Source organism: Symphalangus syndactylus, chromosome 5 (genome assembly GCF_028878055.3).
Source record: "Symphalangus syndactylus isolate Jambi chromosome 5, NHGRI_mSymSyn1-v2.1_pri, whole genome shotgun sequence".
Taxonomy (NCBI): domain Eukaryota; kingdom Metazoa; phylum Chordata; class Mammalia; order Primates; family Hylobatidae; genus Symphalangus; species Symphalangus syndactylus.
Genome location: NC_072427.2, coordinates 131,132,911 through 131,156,117, shown reverse-complemented (window position 1 = coordinate 131,156,117; position 23,207 = coordinate 131,132,911). Strand labels below are relative to the sequence as shown.

Genomic DNA, 23,207 nt, shown 5'->3' with positions numbered 1-23,207 from the left:
AAAGGAAATTCAAGCAAGTTGTTAATAATTCCTCTTCTATTCAGTATTTTGGTAGATTATTATTTGAAGGGCCCCATTTATCCCCCAAAATTGCCAAGGTTAAAAGAAACAGTCTATGTGTTCCATTACTGGGTTTTGAAAAACCATCACACTGTTTATATTTTGGTGATTATGGAGCTTATCCATATGTATTAATTCATGCAACAAATATTTATTGAGTGCCTATCATGTGTGAGGTACTGTTCTAAGTGCTGAGGATATAACAGAGAAAGAAAACACAGAAGAAATATAGACATACAACATATATAAATAACTGCAACAACAAAGCCCTGCCCTCAAGGAGCTTATATTTGAGTGGGGGAAACACGCAATAAACGAGAAATAAATACGGTGGCTTGTTTAGGCCAAAATATTCATCAGCTTTTAGAATTTGATATGGTTACTACCACCTGATAACAAGAAGGCATCAGGAAGTTGGAGGACTAACCCTCTCAGAGGAGAGGGCCTGAAAGTCACAGATCAATTAATGTTAAAAGCCTCCATTTGCTCTTTTTTTTAAGAGATGAGGGTCTCACTCTGTTGTTCAGGCTCGGGTGCAGTGGTGTGATCATAGCTCACTTCAGCCTCAAATTCCGGGGCCCAAGTGATCCTTCCACCTCAGCCTCCCAAGTGGCTGGGATTACACGTGTGAGCCACTGCACCTGGCAAGGCTTCCATTTGTTCTTGAGTCAATTTGTAAAGAGATACAAGGACTCTGGCCTGGCTTGAAGTCAAGAGCTTGGACAACAAAGGAATAAACTTTATATAATTTGGATTTATATTTTTGACAAAAAATTTGAATTTTTTTTTTTTTTTTTTGAGATGGAATTTTGTTCTCGTTGCCCAGGCTGGAGTGCAATGGCATGATTTTAGCTCACCACAACCTCCACCTCTCAGGTTCAAGCGATTCTCCTGCCTCCTGAGTAGCTGGGATTACAGGCACATGCCACCACACTTGGCTAATTTTGTATTTTTGGTAGAAATGGGGTTTCACCATATTGGTCAGGCTGGTCTCGAACTCCTGACCTCAGGTGATCCGCCCGCCTCGGCCTCCCATAGTGCCGGGATTGCAGGCGTGAGCCACCATGCTTGGCCAAAAATTTGAAATTTTAAAATTCCGTATTGAATGTTAATTTTAACTTTTCTAAGAGGGGAAGCCATGGTCTACATTCATTTAGTCTTTGAGTACTTTATCTTCTTTTGGAGGACAAAGTAGTTTTATGGGTTTCTACATATCATACCTTAAATACAACTTTTGTAGAATTACATAGTAGGTTCCACTTGCTCCAACCAAAGGCAAAAGCAGAACTTAGTAGGGCCATCTGTCGATAAGCTTTCACTTCTACCAAAGGAACCTGTCAATATAAAAACAAATAGAATTGATCTTTGAGTCTCCCAACAAGTCTTCCTCCGTCTTTGGCCTCCTTCAGTCTATTCTCAACACAGACGGATCCACTTAAAATTGTAAGTCAGAGTACATGACTCCTCTCAACACTGGGCAATGGCTTCCCTTTCTCTGAGAATAGAGTTCAAAGTTAACGACAACTTGCACGGCCCTCTGACATCCCTACTCCTGACTCCACATATACCCCATTACCTGCCGACCTCTTTTTCTTCTCCCTTTGCTCTCTCAGTTCCAGGCCCCGTGGTTTCCATGGTGTTCCTCCAATCCTCCAGCACACCAGGCCACTCCCTCGGGGCTCTTGCTACAGTTGTTTACCAGGAAGGTGCTTCCCCAGATGTGCACGTGGCTAAAGTCCCCGCCTTTGAGTTTCACTCAAGTGTTATCTCTCATTGAGCTGCCCTCCCTGACACCCTATTTAATATGGGTATCATATGGCCTCAGCCTCACTATTCCTGATCTACCTTTTCTTTTTTTCCATAGCACTTTTCACCTTTTTAACATACTAATAATTTATTTTTTAAATGTTTTCCTTCGACTGTGAACGAAAACAAAGGTAAGGACCTTTGTTTCATTCACTGATATATCCTAATCATCTAAAATAGTGCCTAGCACACAGTGTTCAGAAAAAAATATCTCCTGGAGTAGAATATTCTGAAAGCATGAACAGAACACTACATTCAACATTGTAGAGTAACAGGCAATTTGAGTTACTAAAACCAAGGGTTTTTTTTTCCTATGCATATATGTACATACACTTATTTCTAAATAAAATTGAATATCTACTTATATTGTCATTTTCTGATACATTCATGAATATTCTTGAGTATAGAACTCTTCTGCCTACAAATTCACTTTTCATGATTAGAAGTTACTTTGTGTCTTCATATATCACAAACGTTTACTAAGCATCTACTATATATTCTAGGACTACGCTAGATGCTAGAAGAATCAACGTTCATTAAGAAATGACCCCCATCCTCAAGAAGCCCAGTTTAACCTGGAAGGATCTTACTGAACTAAAGCCTTATGAGGAACATGAAACAGTACATAGACATGGAGGCTTTGCCAAGAAACTAAAGGAAGTGGGTTTTGTACATTGGTGGTCCTTGTATTTTTAATTCTGCCTAACTAACCATGTTTGGGAAAGTGCAGTTATTTACTCTTTTAAGAAATCTTATATAATATCATCCCGTAATGCAAAAAGAAAGTATATAAAATGAGAATTGCTTAAACTACCTTTGCACTAAACTGACCGTCTGTGGATATGCTCCATTTGTCAATATGAAGATCGTACTACAGGCTTACTTTCTTAGGGAAAATTATTAAACTTGAGAGAACCCTGGATTTCTGGTCTTTTCACTTATTTCTTTATAATACTGTATAAAGGAATATATAAAACACAGTGTATATAATATTAAATTATATAACATTTAATAATTGCTAACATTTTAAATGTCCACCACATTTGGAAAGATTCATTCTTGCCTTATTGTTTATAATAACATAAAAATGAGAGTGTCTAGTAGGAAAGATATTCAGTCCAGCTTCTTTCAAAGCAATAATGAAAGGAATAGGAGTCATCCAGGTTCCTTCCAAAATAGAGATGTGTTTCTTGTCTTTTAGTTTGATTGAAGATAACATGCAGAGGTTTTCCTAGTTTAAATAAGAAAAAAGAAGCTTTTACGTAAGTTAAATCATTACTTCAGTATCACTCCAGGTGCAGCCTTTAGATGCTTTATATATTTTTAAAAGTCATCTATCACTCTATATTAGAAAGAATGCAGGGCAAGTATATCTTAAGCCTCATCTGAATGCTCTGACACAAAGTCTGCATGTTACATTAAGCAGTTTAGTTTACTAACTGTTTTTGGGCTTCATCAGAACAATCAAAGAATGGACTATAGCATCTCTCAAGCCTCCTATTTTGTAAGTTATAATATAAGAATATGCATAGGTTCACATTGAATTAAAGTAGTTATTAGATAACAATTATGATTGTACTTTTAGGGATCATTCTTTTCACACCCGTAAAAGTTAACATAATGAGGCAATATTATTATCCAGTTTTAAAGTCTCGCACAAAGTGATAGTTTGAAGGTGTATGGAATTCACATCTGGTTTTTTTTTTTTTTTTTTTTTTTTGAGACAGTCTCCCTCTGTCGCCCAGGCTGGAGTGCAGTGGCGTGATCTTGGCTCACTGCAAGCTCTGCCTCCCAGGTTCACACCATTCTCCTGCTTCAGCCTCCCTAGTAGCTGGGACTACAGGTGCCCACCACCACACCCGGCTAATTTTTTGTATTTTTAGTAGAGACAGGGTTTCACCGTGTTAGCCAGGATGGTCTCGATCTCCTGACCTTGTGATCTGCCCGCCTCGGCCTCCTAAAGTGCTGGGATTACAGGCGTGAGCCACCGCACCTAGCCTACACATCTGTTCTTTTTTAATGTTAATAATATATTTCATTTAACCCAATATATCTAAAATATTTCAATATGTTAATATTGAATGTTATTTTTAATGTTAATAATATATTTCATTTAACCCAATATATCTAAAATATTTCAATATGTAATCAGTATAGAAATTATTGAGAGTTTACATTCTTTTCTTCATACCAAGAACTCAAAATTTGTGTTTATTTTACAGTTAGAGCATGTGCTAATTTGGACTAGTCACATGCAGTAGCTACATATGGCTGGTAGCTACCGCATTAGACAGCACAGATCTACTAACCTGAAACGCACACTGAACAGTCTTGGGTGTTTCAATCGTCATATTAATAAGTGAACTTTGCGAAGATGCTTGTATTTTTCCATGAGTCTAGAAGAAGAATCTCTGCACAAGGGTCGTCAGGGCTGCTGGAATGGCACAGGGAAGCCTGAAAGGAGGCTCCAGCAATACAATCCCCTTACACAATCTCAGAAAGGTCACGTAACCTAACCTCTATGGGCCTTAGTTTCTCTCTATATACAATAGGAGGGTAGACCAGAAGCATTTTAAGAGCACTTGCACACTAATAATTCTATGGCACTCCATCTCCCATCTCATCTAGTTTTTTGTTGTTGCTGTTGTTGTTGTTGTTGTTGTTGTTTTTGAGATGGAGTCTTGCTCTGTCACCCAGAATGGAGTGCAGTGGCACAATCTTGGCTCACTGCAACCTCTGCCTCCCAGGTTCAAGCGATTGTTCTGCCTCAGCCTCCCGAGTAGCTGAGACTACAGGCGCATGCCACCATGCCCAGCTAATTTTTGTATTATTAGTAGAGATGGGCTTTCACCATATTGGCCAGGCTGGTCTCAAACTCCTGACCTCATGATCCACCCACTTCGGCCTCCCAAAGTGCTCGGATTCCAGGCATGAGCCACCGTGCTTGGCCCAGGCTATATAATTTCTGACTGATGAGCAATAAGGGATCATTCAGAGAGAAACCAACCTCAAAAAGGATTTCAAATGGCTGGATGATAAAGATCACATAGCCCCTTTAGGGTGGATCAAAAACTCTGAAATTCATACTGCAACCAGGGTTGTTGGTTCATCAGTTGATCTATCCCTAGTAACTTTAGGGTACAAATTTAAGTTTGAGCCTTGCTATTTACATGTTATTTCCTATTTAATTATTCAACTAATATTTCATTTAGAAATATAGCTCAAGGTACATTTTTAAGGTCATTATGACACTTATATTTCAATATATAAACCAGCAGCCATTGATTGCTTTTGACAAACTAGTATTCCATCAAAATGGTTTACCTCTGATACGACAGTACGTAACAGCTATAAGAGTAACTCACCTTAATTTGTATTTGAATCTCAGTAAATACTGTAGTCACAGTTAAAAGTACTTTATTTACATCAAGTGGTCTTAGTTCCCAAGACTGATACGGCATGTTAATATGAGCATCTTGAATCAGGGTAACAGGGCCAAAGGTGTCCAGGCTGAATGTTACAAGTCTTTCTTTTGGTTTGTAGGATACATTGCTGATGCCATCAGTTCTCCAATGTTTACCTTTATAATTAATGAAGAAAGTGACACTAGTTTCATTTTTTCCCTATTAAAAAAAGATAAATGAAACCACCGAAAAAATTGCTTTGTGTATAAATTGATCTTTCATATTTAGAATAGAAACTCAAAAGAAGGCCAACTTTGCTGAGAGATTTCCCCTGCCTACAGGATCAAGTCCCACCTCCTCAGCATGGTAAGACCTTCAGAACGAAGCTTTGACTCACTTTATTGGCTCCATCCCTTGCCACTTCTCAAGGGAAAAAGTTTTTCTCTTTTCAGCCCCACTTTTTTTCTTTCCCTAACAACATTCTATGTACACCTCTGGGCCTCGGCACATACAGTTCTTTCCTCCTACAATACCTTCCCTAATCTTTCAGAGAAACTCTCTTCAGCTTTGCTTTAAAATGACTTCAAAATTCATGTATTTTTTGTATGCAATTCAATTATCTTTAGTTAACTTACCCAGTTGTGCAACCATCACCACAATCCAGTTTTAGAACATTTTTGTCCCCTCAGTAAGATCCTTATGTCCATTTACAGTTAATTCCCATTCCCACCTCCAGCCCCAGGCAACGATTAATGTGCTTCCTGTAGGTGGTCTTTTGTATCTCTTACAACTCAATAATAAAACACAACCTAATTTAAAAGTGGGTAAATGGTTTGAATAAACATTTCACCAAAGAAGAGATATGAAAGGCAAATAAGTACTTAAAAAGATGATCAACATTAGGGAAATAAAACCACAATGGAACGCTACTTCACACCGACTAGAATGGCTATCATCAAAAAGATAAATAACAAATGTTATGAACAAACAGAAAACCTCATATACTGCTGGCAGACATGTAAAATGGTACGGCTACTTTGAAAAACAATTTGGCAGTTTCTTTGAAAGTTAAATGTAAACTCAGCACTCAACCCAGCAATTCCACTCTTAGGTACATACTGAACTGAAAACACGGCCACACAGAAACTTGCATGCAAACATTCTCTTCATCTTTGAGGGCCCTGTTCAACATTCCAACCTGTGAGAAGCTTCCAATACTCTAAAGATTGAGCCATCTGTGTCATGCTTTACAGCACTTTACATCGATGCTAGCACCCTACTATGCTGTATTACAATATGGTGTTTTCCTGTCTGCCTCTCCTACAACTTTTGAAACTCCAAGAGGAAGAAACTATGCCTCATTTATCTCTGTATTTCTTTCTTTTTTTTTGGTTGGGGGGAGGGGTCATCTTTATAGGACAAATAAATGAACCATTTTCATTTATGAAATGGAGAGACGCACTCTCCGTTTCTACTTAGCTCTCTTTCCTGCTCTCGATTGGAGGGTTCTGTTGACTAGTTTTTACTCTTAAATTTCATATAATAAATACAATTACATTCACAAACTTATTTTTAATTCCTCTTTTTGTCGCTACATTAACAAATAATTTTAATTTATAAGGTAAAAACTTATTACCTATAAATAAATTCTCTAAATTTCTAGTAGTTCCGGGAAAATGTTTCCCCATGGTTTAAAAATTACTAGAGTTGTAAATTACTGCTTTCTAATTACTGAAGTTGTAGAGTGAAATTTTGCACAAGTTTATTTCCCCGAATTGTGTGGAATAATTTACCTTGTCTAATTCTAATTTCATGTGAATAATTTTTTTTTTCAGACAGTTTCACCATTGTCACCCAGGCTGGAGTGCAATGGTGCGATCTCAGCTCACTACAACCTCCGCCTCCCAGGTTCGAGCAATTCTCCTGCCTCAGCCTCCTGTATAGCTAGGATTACAGGCACGTGACACCACGCCTGCCTAATTTTTTTAAGTAGAGACACGGTTTCGCCATGTTGGCCAGGCTGGTCTTGAACTCCTGACCTCAGGTGATCCGCCTGCCTCAGCCTCCCAAAGTGCTAGGAGTACAGGCATGAGCTACCACACCCAGCTGTGTTACTAATTTTTAATGTGATAAATACTTAGGAATATTACCATTAAAGTGACACCTCTGAAACAATATCAAAAGAGATACAGTTGTTCATATTGATGTATTTTATAGTTTAATATGTAAGAATTTACTAGGTTTTTTAACTTATTTTTTACTTTTTGAGACAGGGTCTCACTCTGTCACCCACCCTGGAGTGCTGGGGCACGATCACAGCTCACTGCATCCTCAACCTCCTGGGCTCAAACAATGCTCCCACCTCAGCCTCTGGGGTAGCTGGGACTACAGGCATATACCACCATGCCTGGCTAGTTTTTGTACTTTTTGTGGAGATGGGGTTTCTCCATGTTGCCCAGGCTGGTCTTGAACTCCTGAGCTCAAGTAATCTACCCACCTCAGCCTCCCAAAGTGCTGGGATTACAGGTGTGAGCCACTGCGACCGGCCTACTGTTTTAATACACAGACTATTTCTAGAATATAAATAATACATCTTATAGGTCTGTCTATACAAACAAAAATGTAGAGCACCAGGGCATTCATTAAAAAATTTAAAATACAAAATATTTAAACTTCTTGGTATAAATTCCTAAATTCTCTGTTCCTAAATTTTCCATAAATAAGTAGATTATGTAAAAGCTCTGTGCCTTAGTGATATTTGTTCCTAGCCCATCACCAAGTATATAAATCCCTTCACCAACAGACGGATATAAAACAACCTTAAAAACAAAGGTGTACTCCTCTCATCTAGGATCCTTAAAAACGGCATACATTAACTCACCAGACCAAGATTTTTCAAAATTCAGAGAGCCTACTCCAAAGGAGGTATTTGTTAATGATTAACAAATCATTAGCTTATATCACTATAGATACTTATAATTTTATTAATATTTAAGTTTTGAATAAGCAATAATGTCCCATGGCTCAAAAATAAAAAGGTATACAAGTGGCTAGTTTTCCCTTTCTCAGGTTTCCTATTTGCCCATTCCTCATCCCCAATACTTGTGTACAATTGATAAATGATTAACATTAATCAAATACTAATTATCCAAATCTGAACTATTTGGTTATTTCAGAAGAGCAGACTTTTTATCTGCTTTTGATTTGCTAAACTGTTTTGATATTTTTTCTTTTTTTTTTTTTTTTTTTTTTTTTGTTTTGAGACGGAGGGAGTCTCACTCTGTCTGGAGTGCAGTGGTGCAATCTCGGCTCATTGCGACCTCTGCCTCCCAGGTTCAAGCAATTCTTCTGCCTCAGCCTCCCAAGTAGCTGGGACTACAGGCATGTGCCACCATGCTCCATTAATTTTTGTATTTTTAGTAGAGATGGGGTTTTACTATGTTGGCCAGGCTGGTCTCGAACTCCTGACCTCAGGTGATACATCCACCTTGGCACCCCAAAGTGCTAGGATTACAGGCGTGAGCCACAGGCCTGGCCTGATTTTAATATTTTCACTCATTTTTGCCTGTTTGTTTTGTTTTGAGGCACAGTCTTGCTCTGTGGCCCAGACTGAAGTGCAGTGGCGCCATCATGGCTCACTGCAACCTCCGCCTCCGGGGATCAAGCTATTGTCCTGCCTCAGCCTACGGAGTAGCTGGGATTACAGGTGTGTGCCACCACGCCCCGCTCATTTTCTATTTTAGTAGAGATGAGATTTCACCATGTTGGCCAGGCTAATGTCAAACTCCTGACCCCAGGTGACCCACCTGCCTCAGCCTCCCAAAGTGCTGAGATTGCAGGCGTGAGCCACCGCGCCTGGCCTGTTTGTTTTTTTGAGACAGAGTCTCACTCTGTCGCCCAGGATGAAGTGCGGTGGCACCGTGTCAGTTCATGGCAACCTCCACCTCCCGGGTTCAGGCGATTCTCATGTCTCAGACTCCCAAATAGCTGGGATTACAGGTGCACACCACCACACCCAGCTAATTTTTGTAATGTTTTAGTAGAGAGGCGGGGTTTCACCATGTTGCCCAGGCTGGTCTTGAACTCCTGAGCTCAGGTGATCTGCCCATCTTGGCCTCCCAAAGTGCTGGGATTTACAGGCGTGAGCCACCATGCCCAGCGTTTCACTCATTTTTTAGAAATATAATGATATAACCATAAAGTAATTATTCATAGACAATGGCAGATACAGATACTTTAGGAGTTAATAGTTACAACACTCAGCAAATTTTAAACTCCAACACTTATTCATTTCCATTAAGAACAAACAAAACAAGACCCTAGAATTGGCATAGAAATATGTAAGATAATAAGCTCAGTTAATACACTACACTTTCTGTTTCAACTTAAGGGTTTTTATGATTATCCCTCCTTTTATTACATAATATAAAAGCTGTACCTTCAGCATCCCACCTCACAACCATAGGATCCTCAAAAAACATTACATTCTCAGGAACCTCAAGTGCGACCTCTATAGGTGGGAAAGCATTTTCTGTCTCAAAGTCTTCTGCAGTTTCCGGAGGATATGTGTATTTCTGTAATCCTTCTTTGAGTATCTTTTAAAAATGACCAAAACAACATCAAGTTAGTTGACTGGTAACAGTGAAAAATGTAAACAGTACTGAATAAGCTTTCTAGTTATTTTTAATAAGCACTGCAGTTTGATCCAATTTATACAGAGATTAACAAAATGTCACAACAAAATTTAAAAGATACATGATTGAGAAAGTTACTAAATATGAATATACAGAACTTCCTATGGGCCAGATTGTGTGGTGGGGCTTCCTCATCATTTTATTCCTCTAAGCAATCCTAAAGGCTTATATTTAACAGATATGATAACTAAGACTTAGAAAAATCAAGTATTTGACAAAGATTACAAAATGACTTCAGAGTGGCACCAGAACTCAAAAACAGGTATATGGGACCCTAAATCATATGCTCTAATACCAGGCTAAGGGTGTGTAGGTAAAGACAGAAAGAAACATAGACAACCTATTGAGAAGAAAGGAAATGAATGAATGAAAGTGAATTAACCAGACAGCAGATTTTTCTCGGATAAGGAAGATTTGTGCATTATCTGAATGCAGCAGACAAGGATCTAGGGAAGGAAGAAAGATTTAAAAATATTAGAAAATAGAGGAAAAATTAGGGCAAGATTCTAGAAGAGGTGGAAAGTTATTGAAAAAGCCTTGAAAATGAGGAAAGCCTCTTTGTTGCAGGAGAGAAAAACAGCTATGAAGGAGGATTCTTTGGGTTCAAGGGGAGAGCATGAAGTGGTCTCAGGACACTGTGACAAAAGTCAACAACAACAGATCTTTAGATGGATTCTTGAAAACCCCAGCTCAGGCTGGGACCTTATGAATAAAGAGAATATTAAAATTTTGTTGGAGTGGCAGGTGATTAGGGCAATAACAGAGGGGAAAAAAGGTTGGGAAATACTTCTCAAAAGCAAGAATGCACCAAGGTCCTTAATGGATAGGACTGTGGGTGAGAAGTACCCAGCAATCCGTGTACAGGTTGTGTTAGGGGAGAGAGGGTGAGAAGAAAAGAGAGAGACAGACAGGAAGAAGAGAGGAGAGAGAGAGAGAGGAAGGAAGGGTTAGCCTATGACAACAGAACTGGGTATATATGGTAGTATTCTATGGGAAGCAAGCCACCATGAGGTTAAGTTAAAAATAAACCAAGTCAATAATAGGACAAGTGTTACTACTTACAAAACAGGGGTGAGAAACTCCTTGAAAGATGATCTAACAACTGTTATCACCAAAGTGTGGTCAGGGCATCAGCAGCATTGGCATCATGTAAACTGGTGATTTTCAAACTTCAGTGTGCATAGGAGTTACCTGGGGATCTTGTTCAACTGCAGATTCCACAGCTCTGAGGTGCAGCCCAAAATTATGCATTTCTTGCATGTTTCCAACTGACACTAATGCTGCTGGTTCAACGCTGTTGATTTAGGACCACATTTTGTATATCAAGGGTTGACTAGTGATTTTCAAACTTTAGGGTGTATTTTTCCAAGACACGTTGTTGAGCCTTACCTCCAGGGTTTCTGATTTAGTAAGTTTGAGGTGGGGCTCATTAATTTGCATTTCTAGCAAATTCCCAGATGATGCCAGAGGATGCTGATGCCTCTGCTTGAGGGAACACATATTGACAACCACTGATTTAGAATAGAGTCCACAAACTACGGTCCCTGGGAAATCCCACCCACCACCAATTTTTGTAAATAAAGTTTTATTGGAACATAGCTGTGCCCATTCGTTTAGACACAGCAGTTTTAGTGCTGCAATGGCTGAGTTGAGTAGCTGCATCAGAGCTGGTAGGGACCACGAAGGTGAAAATACTTACCATCTGGCCTGTTACAGAAAAAGTTTGCCAACCTCTGATCTAGAATATTATTATTAAGACCAAATTGGCACTAACAAAACATAATGATGTAAATTTACAATGAAGCTAACATATGAATTCTAGTATAAACTTCATATTATTTTAGATTCTTTTAGTATCTGATTCAAATTTTCAATACCAATACATTTAAGACAGTTTAAAATTACATTTTTTCCTTTGTGTTTGTTTGATAGGGTTAAAGCTTATTAGATGTTAGATAATATGAAATAAAGTAAAAGTGTGAGCAATTATTTTACTTATAAGTTTTGATTCAAGAATCAACCTACTTCCACAATCATCCATCCCTTCACTGGTTTACACTGTGGAGGAAGCTCCAAAATATCCAAGTGGTACACTCCACCCAGAGTTGTGAACTGGCATAAATCCACCACATTGTCTTCAAAGAAATCTGGCTTTTCAGAAGAATTCTCTACCAGCAACAACTGTGCTAAAATTAATCAGATTAACATTTTCAAATAGATTACAGTTTAGTATGTTCTTAGGAAAGAAATTTAAAAATTCTCATACTGGTAAAGGAAGTTTCTATTCAACTAGCTACTAAAACTTTTCAAAAAGTGGTTAACTCAAAATGATTCATAGAGCTGACCTTGGAAGTGGAAATAGGCATGGGTAATGGTGGGGTGTAGGGGAGGACATAATTTTTATTTCATCTATGAAACCATACAATAAGCATGTGTTATTATTAAAATGAAAACAGGCCGGGGGCAGTGATTCATGCCCAGCACTTGGCGAGGCTGAGGTGGGAGGATCGCTCGAGCCTAGGAGTTAAGACGAGTCTGGGCAACATAGCAAGACCCCATCTCTATAAATAATTTAAAAATTAGCTAGCCTGGTGGTGCCTGCCTGTGGTCCCAGCTACTCAGCAGGCTGAGGTGGGAGAATTACTGGAGCCTGGGCAGTTGAGGCTGCAGTGAGCCATAATCCGCACCACTACTGGGCAACAGAGCAAGATCTCATCTCAAAAAAAAAAAAGAAGAAGAAGAAAGAAAAAGTGAAGTTTAAGGCCTGTTATGAAAAAATATGCTAAGAAATATATAGAAAATAGATTCCTAGAAGTTATGGGGAAAGAAGCATAAAGTTAACAGAAAAGATGTATATAAATCTCAAACTAAAAGATCGACAAATTAGACATCACTATTGCCTTGACATTTCTAAACTATATCCAACTGCTATTTGCCAGGACAAGACTGAATGCAAACACTTGTGAATACCCAGAAGTGTTGTGAGATTTTCAGTTGTGTGTGTGTACTTGTGAAAGTTCATTACAACATCGTAGTAATACAAAATTAGAAACAACCTATCAACGAGGATTTAAATAGTGTTCCATTATTGGATGGAATTATACAACTACTTTAAAAAGTGAGGTTACCAATGTATTCTTAGAATAATGTTGAATATTCATTTATATGAAATATATATTGTGTTCCATGTATGTAACACATTGTTAGGTGGGAAAAAAGTAATTCTCAACAAAAACATTTGTATAATATAATCCCATAGTTTTATGAGAAATTAAGAGAGACAGGGATAAATTGAGCAAAGAAATCTGTTAACACTGTTATCTCAGAAAAGGGACTATGAAGAATTTTCACTTTAAAAATATTTTTGCAATGTCTGAATTTTTTTTAACAATGATCCTGTATTTCTTCTGTAAGAAGAAAATCTCAATAAAGTTAAATTCTTAAAATGTAATTTAGAATACCTGCTAAAACAGTTTCACTTAATACTTTCATCTCTCGTTCACATTTTATGGCTTCAGATTCTTCCTCAGCAGAACTCTATAAAAAACCACAGACATATGGGTGTGATTGTCAGTGTCTACATATACAGTCATTGTGTTCCAGTCCTCACTTCAGATGCCTGGTACTTTAATTCTAGGCCGAAAACCCCAAACTGATACTTGCTCTACCATAAAACTGGTCTCAAAAGCAGTATTTTAAAAAGCAATTAAAGTATCTACAAAACTTCACAAGGGCAAGAGGCTACCCTGCTCAGATTCTCTGCTGAAAATCCTCAAGTGTAAAAGATGGAGATTAGGAAGCAATGCAAGCTATAAAAAATATTATTTATATTTGCATTTTGGTTTATCCAGGAGGTAGATTTTGCTTAAATTTGATAATCAGCTCTGGTAGAGTCATCCCAAAGCCTGCTTTTGGGTAAGTCTCTCAAGGAAATTAAAGATGTTGCGGCTCAAGTAATGTAGAAGATAGTATCCCATCGTACTCTAGTGCAGTAAAAATAATCTAGACTTTATGTCTAAATCTGCCACTAACTTACCTTTCTGACCTTGAGCAAGTCATTTAACTATTATGAGCCTCAAATTCCTGATGTAATGGTAACATATTTGGTATTTAACTGTGTATCAGACATATAACACATCTTGCAAACAATCCAAAGAAATAAGGAAACTGAAGCCGAGGGAGATAACTGTTTAAAGGGTCAAATGAGATAATGGAAATAAAAGAACTTTGGGTAATGTAAAGCACTAGATAAATGCAGTGTTGCTAGTATAAAAATCGTGTGTGTGTGTGTGTGTGTGCGCGCGCGCTAATACTTGCAAATTGAATGACATCCAGCAAACTTCATTTGACTTCAGGTAGTACCTGTACTTCTGCAGCAACAGAATAACCTTATACCAGAGTTCTAGTCAGAAATTTAAAGCTAGTTATTCCCATGACTCTTAACCATCATACACAGACAAGTCCCCATTAGTAAACTAGCCTTTCCCATCTCTCATCACCATATTGCCCTATGTGTCTTCCTCCTGACCAGCTTTAACACTGTTGCATTCTCTGCAAACCCTCTCCATCATGCCTCTGAACCTTCTCCCTTATTTATTCATTCAAAAAAAAAATTACAGAGCTTCTAAATAGTAGTGGCATTGCTAGACACTGGCAATAAAAAACAAGATCCCTGACATAAGGAACTTCCAGTCTATTAGGGAAGCAAGTAAACCAATGGGTATATTTTTGTGAGTGTTGTAGTATAAAGTAAGGGATCCACAATAGGAGTACAAGGAAGAAGAGTTAATTCTGTGGGAAAATGGGTGGGTGAAGACAGGCAATACCTCTCTTACCTAAAGGTAGTAAGTTTGAACTAAATTTTTTTTTAACTTTTATTTCAGGTTCCAGAGTACAAGTGAAGGCTTGTTGTATAGGCAAACTCAGGTCACAGGGGTTTGTTGTACAGATTATCTCACCACCTAGGTATGAAGCCTAGTACCCAATAGTTATTTTTCTGCTCCTTGCTCTCCTCCCACCCTCTACTCCTAAGAAGGCCCCAGTGTCTGCTGTTCTCTTCTTTGTGTTCATGAGTTCTTATCATTTAGCTCCCACTTGCAAGTGAGAACATGTGGCATTTGGTTTTATGTTCCTGCATTAGTTTGCTAAGGATAATAGCCTTCAGCTCCATCCATGTTCCTGCAAAAGACATGATCTCATTCTTTCTTATGGCTGCATAGTATTCCACAGTGTATATGTACATTTTCTTTATCCAATCTGTCACTGATGGGCATTTAGGTTGATTCCATGTCTTTGCTATTGTGAAGAGTGCTACAATGAACATTCACGTTCATGTTACTTTATGGTAGAATGATTTATATTCCTCTGAGTATATACCCAGTAATGGGATTGCTGGGTAAAATAGTAATTCTGCTTTTAGCTCTTTGAGGAATCACCATATTGCTTTGCACAATGGTTGAACTAATTTACACTCCTACCAACAGTGTGTAAGTGTTCCCTACTCTCCGCAACCTCACCAGCAACTTTTATTTTTTGACTTTTTAGTAGTAGCCATTCTGACTAGTGTGAGATGGTATCTCATTGTGGCTTTGATTTACATTTCTCTAATGACCAGTGATATTGGGCTTCTTTTCATATGCTTCTAGGCCACACATATGTCTTCTTTTGAAAAGTGTCTATTCATGTCCTTTGCCCACTTTTTAATAGGGTTGTTTTTCTCTTGTAAATTTAAGTTCCTTATAGATGCTGGATATTGGACCTTTGCCAGATGCAGTTTGCAAATATTTTCTACCATTCTGCAGGCTGTTTGTTTGCTTTGTTGATAGTTTCTTTTGCTGTGCATAAACTCTTAAGTTTAATTAGATGCCACTTAATCAATTTTTGCTTTTGTTGCAATTGCGTTTGGTGTCTTTTTCATGAAATCTATGTCCAGGATTGTACTGCCTGGGTTGTCTTCCAGGGTTTTTATAATTTTGGGTTTTACATTTAAGTCTTTCATCCACATTGAGTTGATTTTTGTAAACAGTATAAGAAAGGGGTACAGTTTCAATCTTCTGCTTATGGCTAGCCAGTTATCCCAGAACCATTTTTATTGAATAGGGAGTCTTTTCCCCATTGTTTGTTTTTGTCAGCTTTGTTGAAGATGAGATGTTTGCAGATGTGTGGCCTTATTTCTGGTCTCTCTTATCTGTTCCATTGGTCTATGTGCCTGTTTTTGTACCAGTACCATGCTGTTTTGGTTATTGTAGCCCTGTAGTATACTTTGAAGTCAGGTAACCTGATGCTTCCAGGTTTGTTGAACTAAATATTGAAAGATAAATATTAATAGATCCTCCCCCAAAAAGGGTGGGAGAGAATTCTAATGTGAGCGAAAGTGAAAGGCATGAAGCAAAACAGGGTTCCAAGCACTTCAAGTGGTCAGGTATAGCTGGAGTGAGGCATGCTAGGAGGGTGTAAAGATCTGAGGCTGGAGAGGTGCAGGGGCCAGATTGTGGAGAGCTTTGAATGCCACTCTAAAGACTTTAGAATTTCTCCTATGGGTAAAGGAGAGCTCATAAAAGGCCTTCAGTAGGAACCTAATGTGAAGAAATTTGCATTTAGAAAGAGTATTCTGGCAGCCACCTGATGAATGGGCTGCTCAGTGAAGTGCTAGAAGTCCAGTGTAGACAAGATCAGGACCTACCCAAGGCAGAAGCAACCAGGGCCACTAGAAAGAGCTTACAGGAGAGATGATAAGGAATTAAAAGCAACCTAACTTGAAGAGGGACTGGATATAAAAGTAAAGCAAGGGAGAGGCTACGGCTGATGTTCAGGTGTTGGATTTAGGTAATTAAGGTAGAGAGTGATAAAAATTAGCACCAAAAAAAGAAAAAAGAAAAGGAGGAGGAAGGACAGGTTTGGGGGAAAAGTAATGAATTTGATTGTGGAACGTTGAATTTGAGGTGCCTGTGGGATAGCCAGGTGGCCTTTGGCATTATTTACCTTTAAAAACCAAGCTGCATTTATTTCTTTCAGGGAGGATTGTGATCAATAAAAATACCAAAGATATCAGACCAATAGGTAAGTCAATCTAATTCATATCTTCAAAAAGTTGAGAACTCTTCAAAGAGTTTAGACCAAACTGGCTTCTTATCTTGCAGGAACACTAGGAATTCAGACTTTCTCAACAGAACTTTTCCCTTGATAAACACGAGTACTTCACCTCAGCATGCAACAACAGGAATTTATCAGTTTCTACATTACCATATCATAAAGAGGATATTCTTGCATATAACACATTGCCTTTACATAAGTGAATTTTTAAAAAAACTGTACTACTCTTTAGCTCAATTGACTTTTTGAAGTTAGACTTCTAGAAGGATGCAGTGAGTCAACTTACATTCTAGCACAAGCTCCTTAATTTTGATAACTAGTCTAGAATATATTCCTGTAATTGCAACAGTATCATCAGAATGTGCTCCTGCACAAAAACTTCAAATCTCATTTGCTGACAATGCAGGTATAATGTATAAGCTTTATATATAATAATAATAATAAACTCCTTGTGTTTATTGGCAATGAAGCCGAAAAAATACTTCTTTATTCCTATTTTCATTATGTTTTATATCTGGTAATGAAGGTCCTCTTTCATCATAATTCTTTTACAAAATTGGGTGTTTTCCAAGTATTTTTTTCTTCTAGGTAAACTTTAATAGTATTTTGTCAAGTCTCAAAAACAACCGGAATTTTTACTTCAGTTGTATTAAATTTATAGACATAATAGATTTAGAGTAAATAACAATTTCTAAAAGATGTTTGCTTGGAAATGTTGACACAATAAGAATCAGAGAACGTAGCTAAAGTATAACTTTTCAATGATATCTTGGCTCAGTGTATATAAGAACTGGCTTATAACATGAAAGAATGTCATGGGACACTAGCAAATAATTTTCATTGCAACTTGATAAATGCACAGATATTATAACATAGAAATTCCTTAGTATATGTGCAATTTGAATTTGATATAAAAACATAACCTATCATTAATAGGTGGATTAATACAAACAGAATATAGATTCCAGAAACAGATCATAGGATCCACTTGAAAATTTAGCATATGGCATTTCAGATCAATGGAAAAAGCCTAGGTTTATATGGTATGTGTTTTGAGACAGCTGGCTAAGATTTGCAATAAAATAAATTTAGATTCATTCTTCTCACTTTACACTAAAATAAATTCCAGATGGATATAAGATTTAAATGTAAAAACAAAACTAAACCAATCAAAAGCTACAAAAACCATTAAAGTATTGGAAGAGAATATATGAAACTGATGCCAACAATTATTAATGAAGTAAATGATCTTGATAATATCTGCAAAATGTCAGCACTGAACACTTTACAAGTTTGATAGAATGTCTTGAATTTTATTATGTATCAACAGAAGATCTATGCAAAAGAAATTCATTGATCTGAAATATACTTTTTCATCAAAAGATAATTTAAATTTTACTATAACTCAAAATAAATTGTTGGAACTGATTCTTGATAAGGACTTGAAAATGAATTTTGAAAATACAGCATTAAGAATAATTATCCTGAGTCTACTGGTCTCATTCATTCCAGTGGCTTTAAATACTATCTATAGACCAATGGTTCCCAAATATAAGCTAGTGATGCTCTGTAGGTCACACACATTGTACTCCTTGACTCCAGAAGTTCAGAACATAACCTGCACACGAACATGTACATGGCAACTGTGTCTGACTTTCCTCTGAACTCCAGGTTCACATTTGCCTACCTGTCATTTCCACTTGCATCCCCCAAACTTACCATGACCCAAACAGAACTCTTTGTTTCATAGCCACTCTCAACTGTTTCAGTCTATTCTTGTTCATCTCTGTAAACTGTACCACCATATGCCTCATTTCTCAAAATAAAAACTCAGTAAGATATATTTTACCTCCAAAACATCTCCCAAACATATTCATCTTTCTATAACTCTTACTGCAACCTCTGTCCGAACCACCATGACTTCTTATTACTTGCCAGTACTATTTAACTAGATACTGTGCTTTTATTCTGGCCCCTCACAATTTGTTCTCTATATAGTAGCCGGAATAACCTTTCAGGGCCTTACATCACATCATGTCACACTCCTTCCTACTTACCACCCTCTAATGGCTCCCCACTGCATTTACAATAAAAGCCTAAATTCTCACTCTGGCTTGCAAAGCCTGACTTTATCTGGCTTCTGCCTCCCTTTCCAACTTTATTACATACTACTTTGCTTCTTGCCCATCATACATCAGTCGCTGGCCTTCCTTCTCACTTCTGTTTTATGACTTCTGCAATAATTGTGCCTGAAGACTATTTTTACCTTCATTATTTTTATAGCTGATTCCTTCTTGTCATCTGGGTCTCATCTAAAACCCCATCAAACAGGCTCTCCCTAACTACCCAATGTAAAGTCACTCCCAGTTTAATCCTGTTTAATTCGGTGCATGAATGATTACTATATGGTATTTTCTACTTTTTCTTATTTATTGTTGATTTTTCCTAATTTGTACGTAAATTATGAGAGAAGGAGCCTTATTTGTCCTTTGGCCATCCTCCCCTAAGGGCCAGAATGGTGCCTACCACATAGAGGTAGGCATATGATAAATATTCAGTAAGTGAGTAAGGAAATGAGAACAATTCCCAGGGTATGACCTGGAAATGCACTGAAAACATACATTTATGGCAGGTTAAAGGTTGTTGAATGTTAAGGAGCTCTGATGCTAGGTTTTTTATATAACCTATTCCCATGGATTTTTAATTTATCCATGATGATCACAAAACATCCCAAATTACTAAGGCTATTTCATGTCTCCATACTTTTCCCTCTGACCAGAATAACTTCCTTTCCTATCTAAACTTCTCCATGCTATACCAAAAGATTCAGCTCATGTTACCTCATGAGAGAAGACTTCCAATCTGTTCATTTGTTTTTATTTTGAGTTCATTTTGATATTTTGATTTTTTTTTTTTTTTTTTTTTTTTTCTGAGATGGAGTTTCACTCTTATTGCCAAGGCTGGAGTGCAATGGCGCGATCTCGGCTCACCACAACCTCCACCTCCACCTCCCAGGTTCAAGTGATTCTCCTGCCTCAGCCTCCTGAGTGGCTGGGATTACAGGCACCCACCACCACACCTGGCTAATTTTGTATTTTTAGTAGAGATGGGTTTTCTCCATGTTGGTCAGGCTGGTCTCAAACTCCCGACCTCAGGTGATGCCCCTGCCTCAGCCTCCCAAAGTGCTGGGATTATAGGCATGAGCCACCACGCCCAGACTATTTTGATCTCTTAACCCCCATGTAGAATCTCTCTCATTGCACATATTAGAATATATGGTAACTCTTACTCTTCTAATCCACAAGATTGTTAGCTCATTAAAAAAAAGATCGTGTTGAATCCCTTATCAATAGCAGGTATTTAGTAAATGTTTGACAAATAACATATACATTACATATATAAAATATTTATGTTAAATCCTGTATATGTTTGCTTAAACTATCTTAAAGCCAGAGACTACTTTAACTTTTAAAAGTTCAAAGACCCACATACTATAATGCATGCCCCTTAGATCACTAATGTAGTTCTGAAGGTAATTCTCATTAGAAAAAAAATTTCTCACAAATGTGCTACACTTAAATTAGGCTTTTCTAAAAAGTTTGCATGATATAGTAATTAGGAAGACAGTATTACCCAATACCTATAATATTAGTATTACACATTTAAATGAACTAAAATGTGGTATTAAGAGCCCTCTAGTGGCAAACTTCTTGCTGCACTCATGAAAAGGAAAACAATGTGTACATCTAATGTAAGAGATTTAATTTTTTAAATGACCAAAATACTAAATACTTGTTATTTGTGATTATCTAACATATCAAACATAACTCATATGTTGTGGGCCATAATTGCCTGCATTATTATATCATACTTGCCTTGCATCAGTCTCTAAAGTCATTATAAAGATATAAAAAATGTAAGATTTATAATAAAATATGCCAACCTAAAATTGTGAGGTAAGCAGTTTACCAACCAAAAAAAAGAAAAAGCTGGAAAAACAGAGAATTTTTTTCTCTAAATCCAAAACATAGTTAAGTTTGCCTACTGATCTTACATGTAGTCCCTAATTTATACACATACACACAAAAGTTGAGTACCATGAATTTATATGGCAGTTTAAAACATTTAGAATACATTTTGTCACACACACACAAATTGTATTATGAATGAAATTTAGGGTTATGTTAGTTCTCTTGTAGCCGTGATTATATAGGAATACAAACTTAACTTTACACTGTCTGTAAATTGCTTCAAACGCACACTGAGTTCCAACTGGAATGGGAGGAGCACACCTTTCCTAAGGCTGAAGTAGTGACAGCAAGAGTCTTCCTATCACCACATACGATGCCGGATCACTAAAGGGGTGGAGGATCAGAACTGCAGAGGAGAGAGTCCCAAGAATCCCCAGTGACCAGCTTGCAGAATCCGTAAAGGTAGCAGAAGTGATCTCCAGCACACCCAACTGTAATGAAGAGGATCTTAAGTATCTCTCAAAAGGCAGGATAACTTTGAGGAGGATAGTGGTTGAATTCCCCAATTTATGAAGGCTGCTCACAACAAATCCGACTCAAGTTAGGGCCTGCTTTTCATCACTTAACATCCATTCATTCACTTCTTCCTTCCTTCATTCAATAAACATTCATTGAGCCCTTATCATAAGCTCTATGCTCTCTGCCTAAATATGAAGTCTATCAAGAAATTCTTGCCCTCAAGATCATAATTTAGTGTTTAAGGCAAGAATTATAATAATTAAACAGAATGACAAGAGCATAGTGGAGAGACATCTAATTTAATCTGAGTAGACGGAGGATTCTCTGGAGGTAAAATTTAAGGTAAGTTGAATGAAGACAAGTAGAAGTTAGGTACAGGGATTAGTGTGATGGGAGGAAGGGAATTTCACCTCAGCACAGAGGCTTATCATGAACTTTCCCCCTTTAAAGCCAAAATGGGAAATAAATTGTTTCATTTCCTATGAGGAAAGTATTGCGTGTTCAGTACTTATTTATTGAAAATTCAAATAATACAACAGAGTATAGAGAGTAAAAAAAAATCACTGATAATATACCACCATCCCATCCTTCTCACGTTCTTTCCCCCACCACCAAAAGATAGCCACTCTTTGGTAAAGAGGCCTCTAGATTTTTTTCTGTGCATTCAAAAAAAACAGAATCATATTGATAATGAAGTTTTAACTTTAAAAAAAAAAAATAACAATACAGCCTAGGGATCTTTCCATAGAAAAGTATGTAAAATCTGTGTCATTTTAAATGATAAAATATCCAAATATCCAAACAAAGTAGTGTTGTTTGGATAGTTTACAATTATTTTAATTTGTGGACTGTTTCTGCTGCTATAAAAAAGCTTCAATGAACATCTTGGCACAATCATTTTTATTTATGGTGTCCTATTATTTTCTAATAATTAATTACTATAAGTGAAATCACTAATCATAGGCATGTTTACATGGTGCCCAATAAGGACTGTACAGATTTACACTTCTAGTAACAGTATGTGAAGACGCCTGCCTGCTCAATCTGATAGGAAAACAAATGACATTTTTTTTCCTAATTTGATTACTTCTTTGGTTCAGTACATTTTTGTATTTTTATTGGCTAGTTGTATTTTTCTCAGCTGCCTGCTCATGTCCTTTGCTTAATTTTATATTGAGAAATTGTCTTCTCACTGATGTGTACAAATTCTTTATATTAGGGTATAACCCTTTGTCACGTATGTTGAAATATTTTTCTTAGTCTGTTATTTGCCTTTCAGCTTTGTTTATAATGAGGTTTATGGGGCTACTCAAATATTTGAATCCAAACTCTTTTTCATTCATGCTTTTGGTTTTGATGCACTGATAACTAAGAAAGGTCTTCTTAGTAAAGATAATAAAATGTTTCCTATATTCTCGTCAAATACTTTCATTATTTTTATAATTTTTGAATACTTTAGTTTGTTTTTATATTTAAAACTATGTGTTTTTTTTTTTTAGTCTTTAGGGTAAAGTGAGAATCAAAATTTATTGTAAATCTTAGTCAACTGCCCCAGCACCAATTATTATATCAAACTCATCCTGTCCATTCTCGACTTCTAGAGTTTCTTTTATATAGATATTACACTCCTATTTCTATCCATCATCTCCCATTCTTCTCCC

General features: G+C 37.2%; 1 protein-coding gene across 10 annotated transcripts in view; it reads right to left on the bottom strand.

The window, feature by feature from the left end:
- DNAI7 (dynein axonemal intermediate chain 7) overlaps positions 1-23,207 on the bottom strand; it is a 92,211-nt gene that overhangs the window by 546 nt on the left and 68,458 nt on the right. For 8 of the 10 annotated variants that reach the window (XM_055280353.2, XM_063639602.1, XM_055280350.2 and 5 more), the window contains 6 exons: positions 13,426-13,501; positions 11,990-12,150; positions 9,709-9,865; positions 5,232-5,446; positions 2,930-3,097; positions 1,281-1,394 (listed from right to left, as the gene is read on the bottom strand). In XM_055280353.2, the coding sequence (XP_055136328.2) occupies positions 1,281-1,394; positions 2,930-3,097; positions 5,232-5,446; positions 9,709-9,865; positions 11,990-12,150; positions 13,426-13,501 (891 nt within the window). The remainder of the gene's footprint in view (positions 1-1,280; positions 1,395-2,929; positions 3,098-5,231; positions 5,447-9,708; positions 9,866-11,989; positions 12,151-13,425; positions 13,502-23,207) is intronic. The other 2 variants (XM_055280354.2, XM_055280356.2) reach the window with 1 other exon arrangement.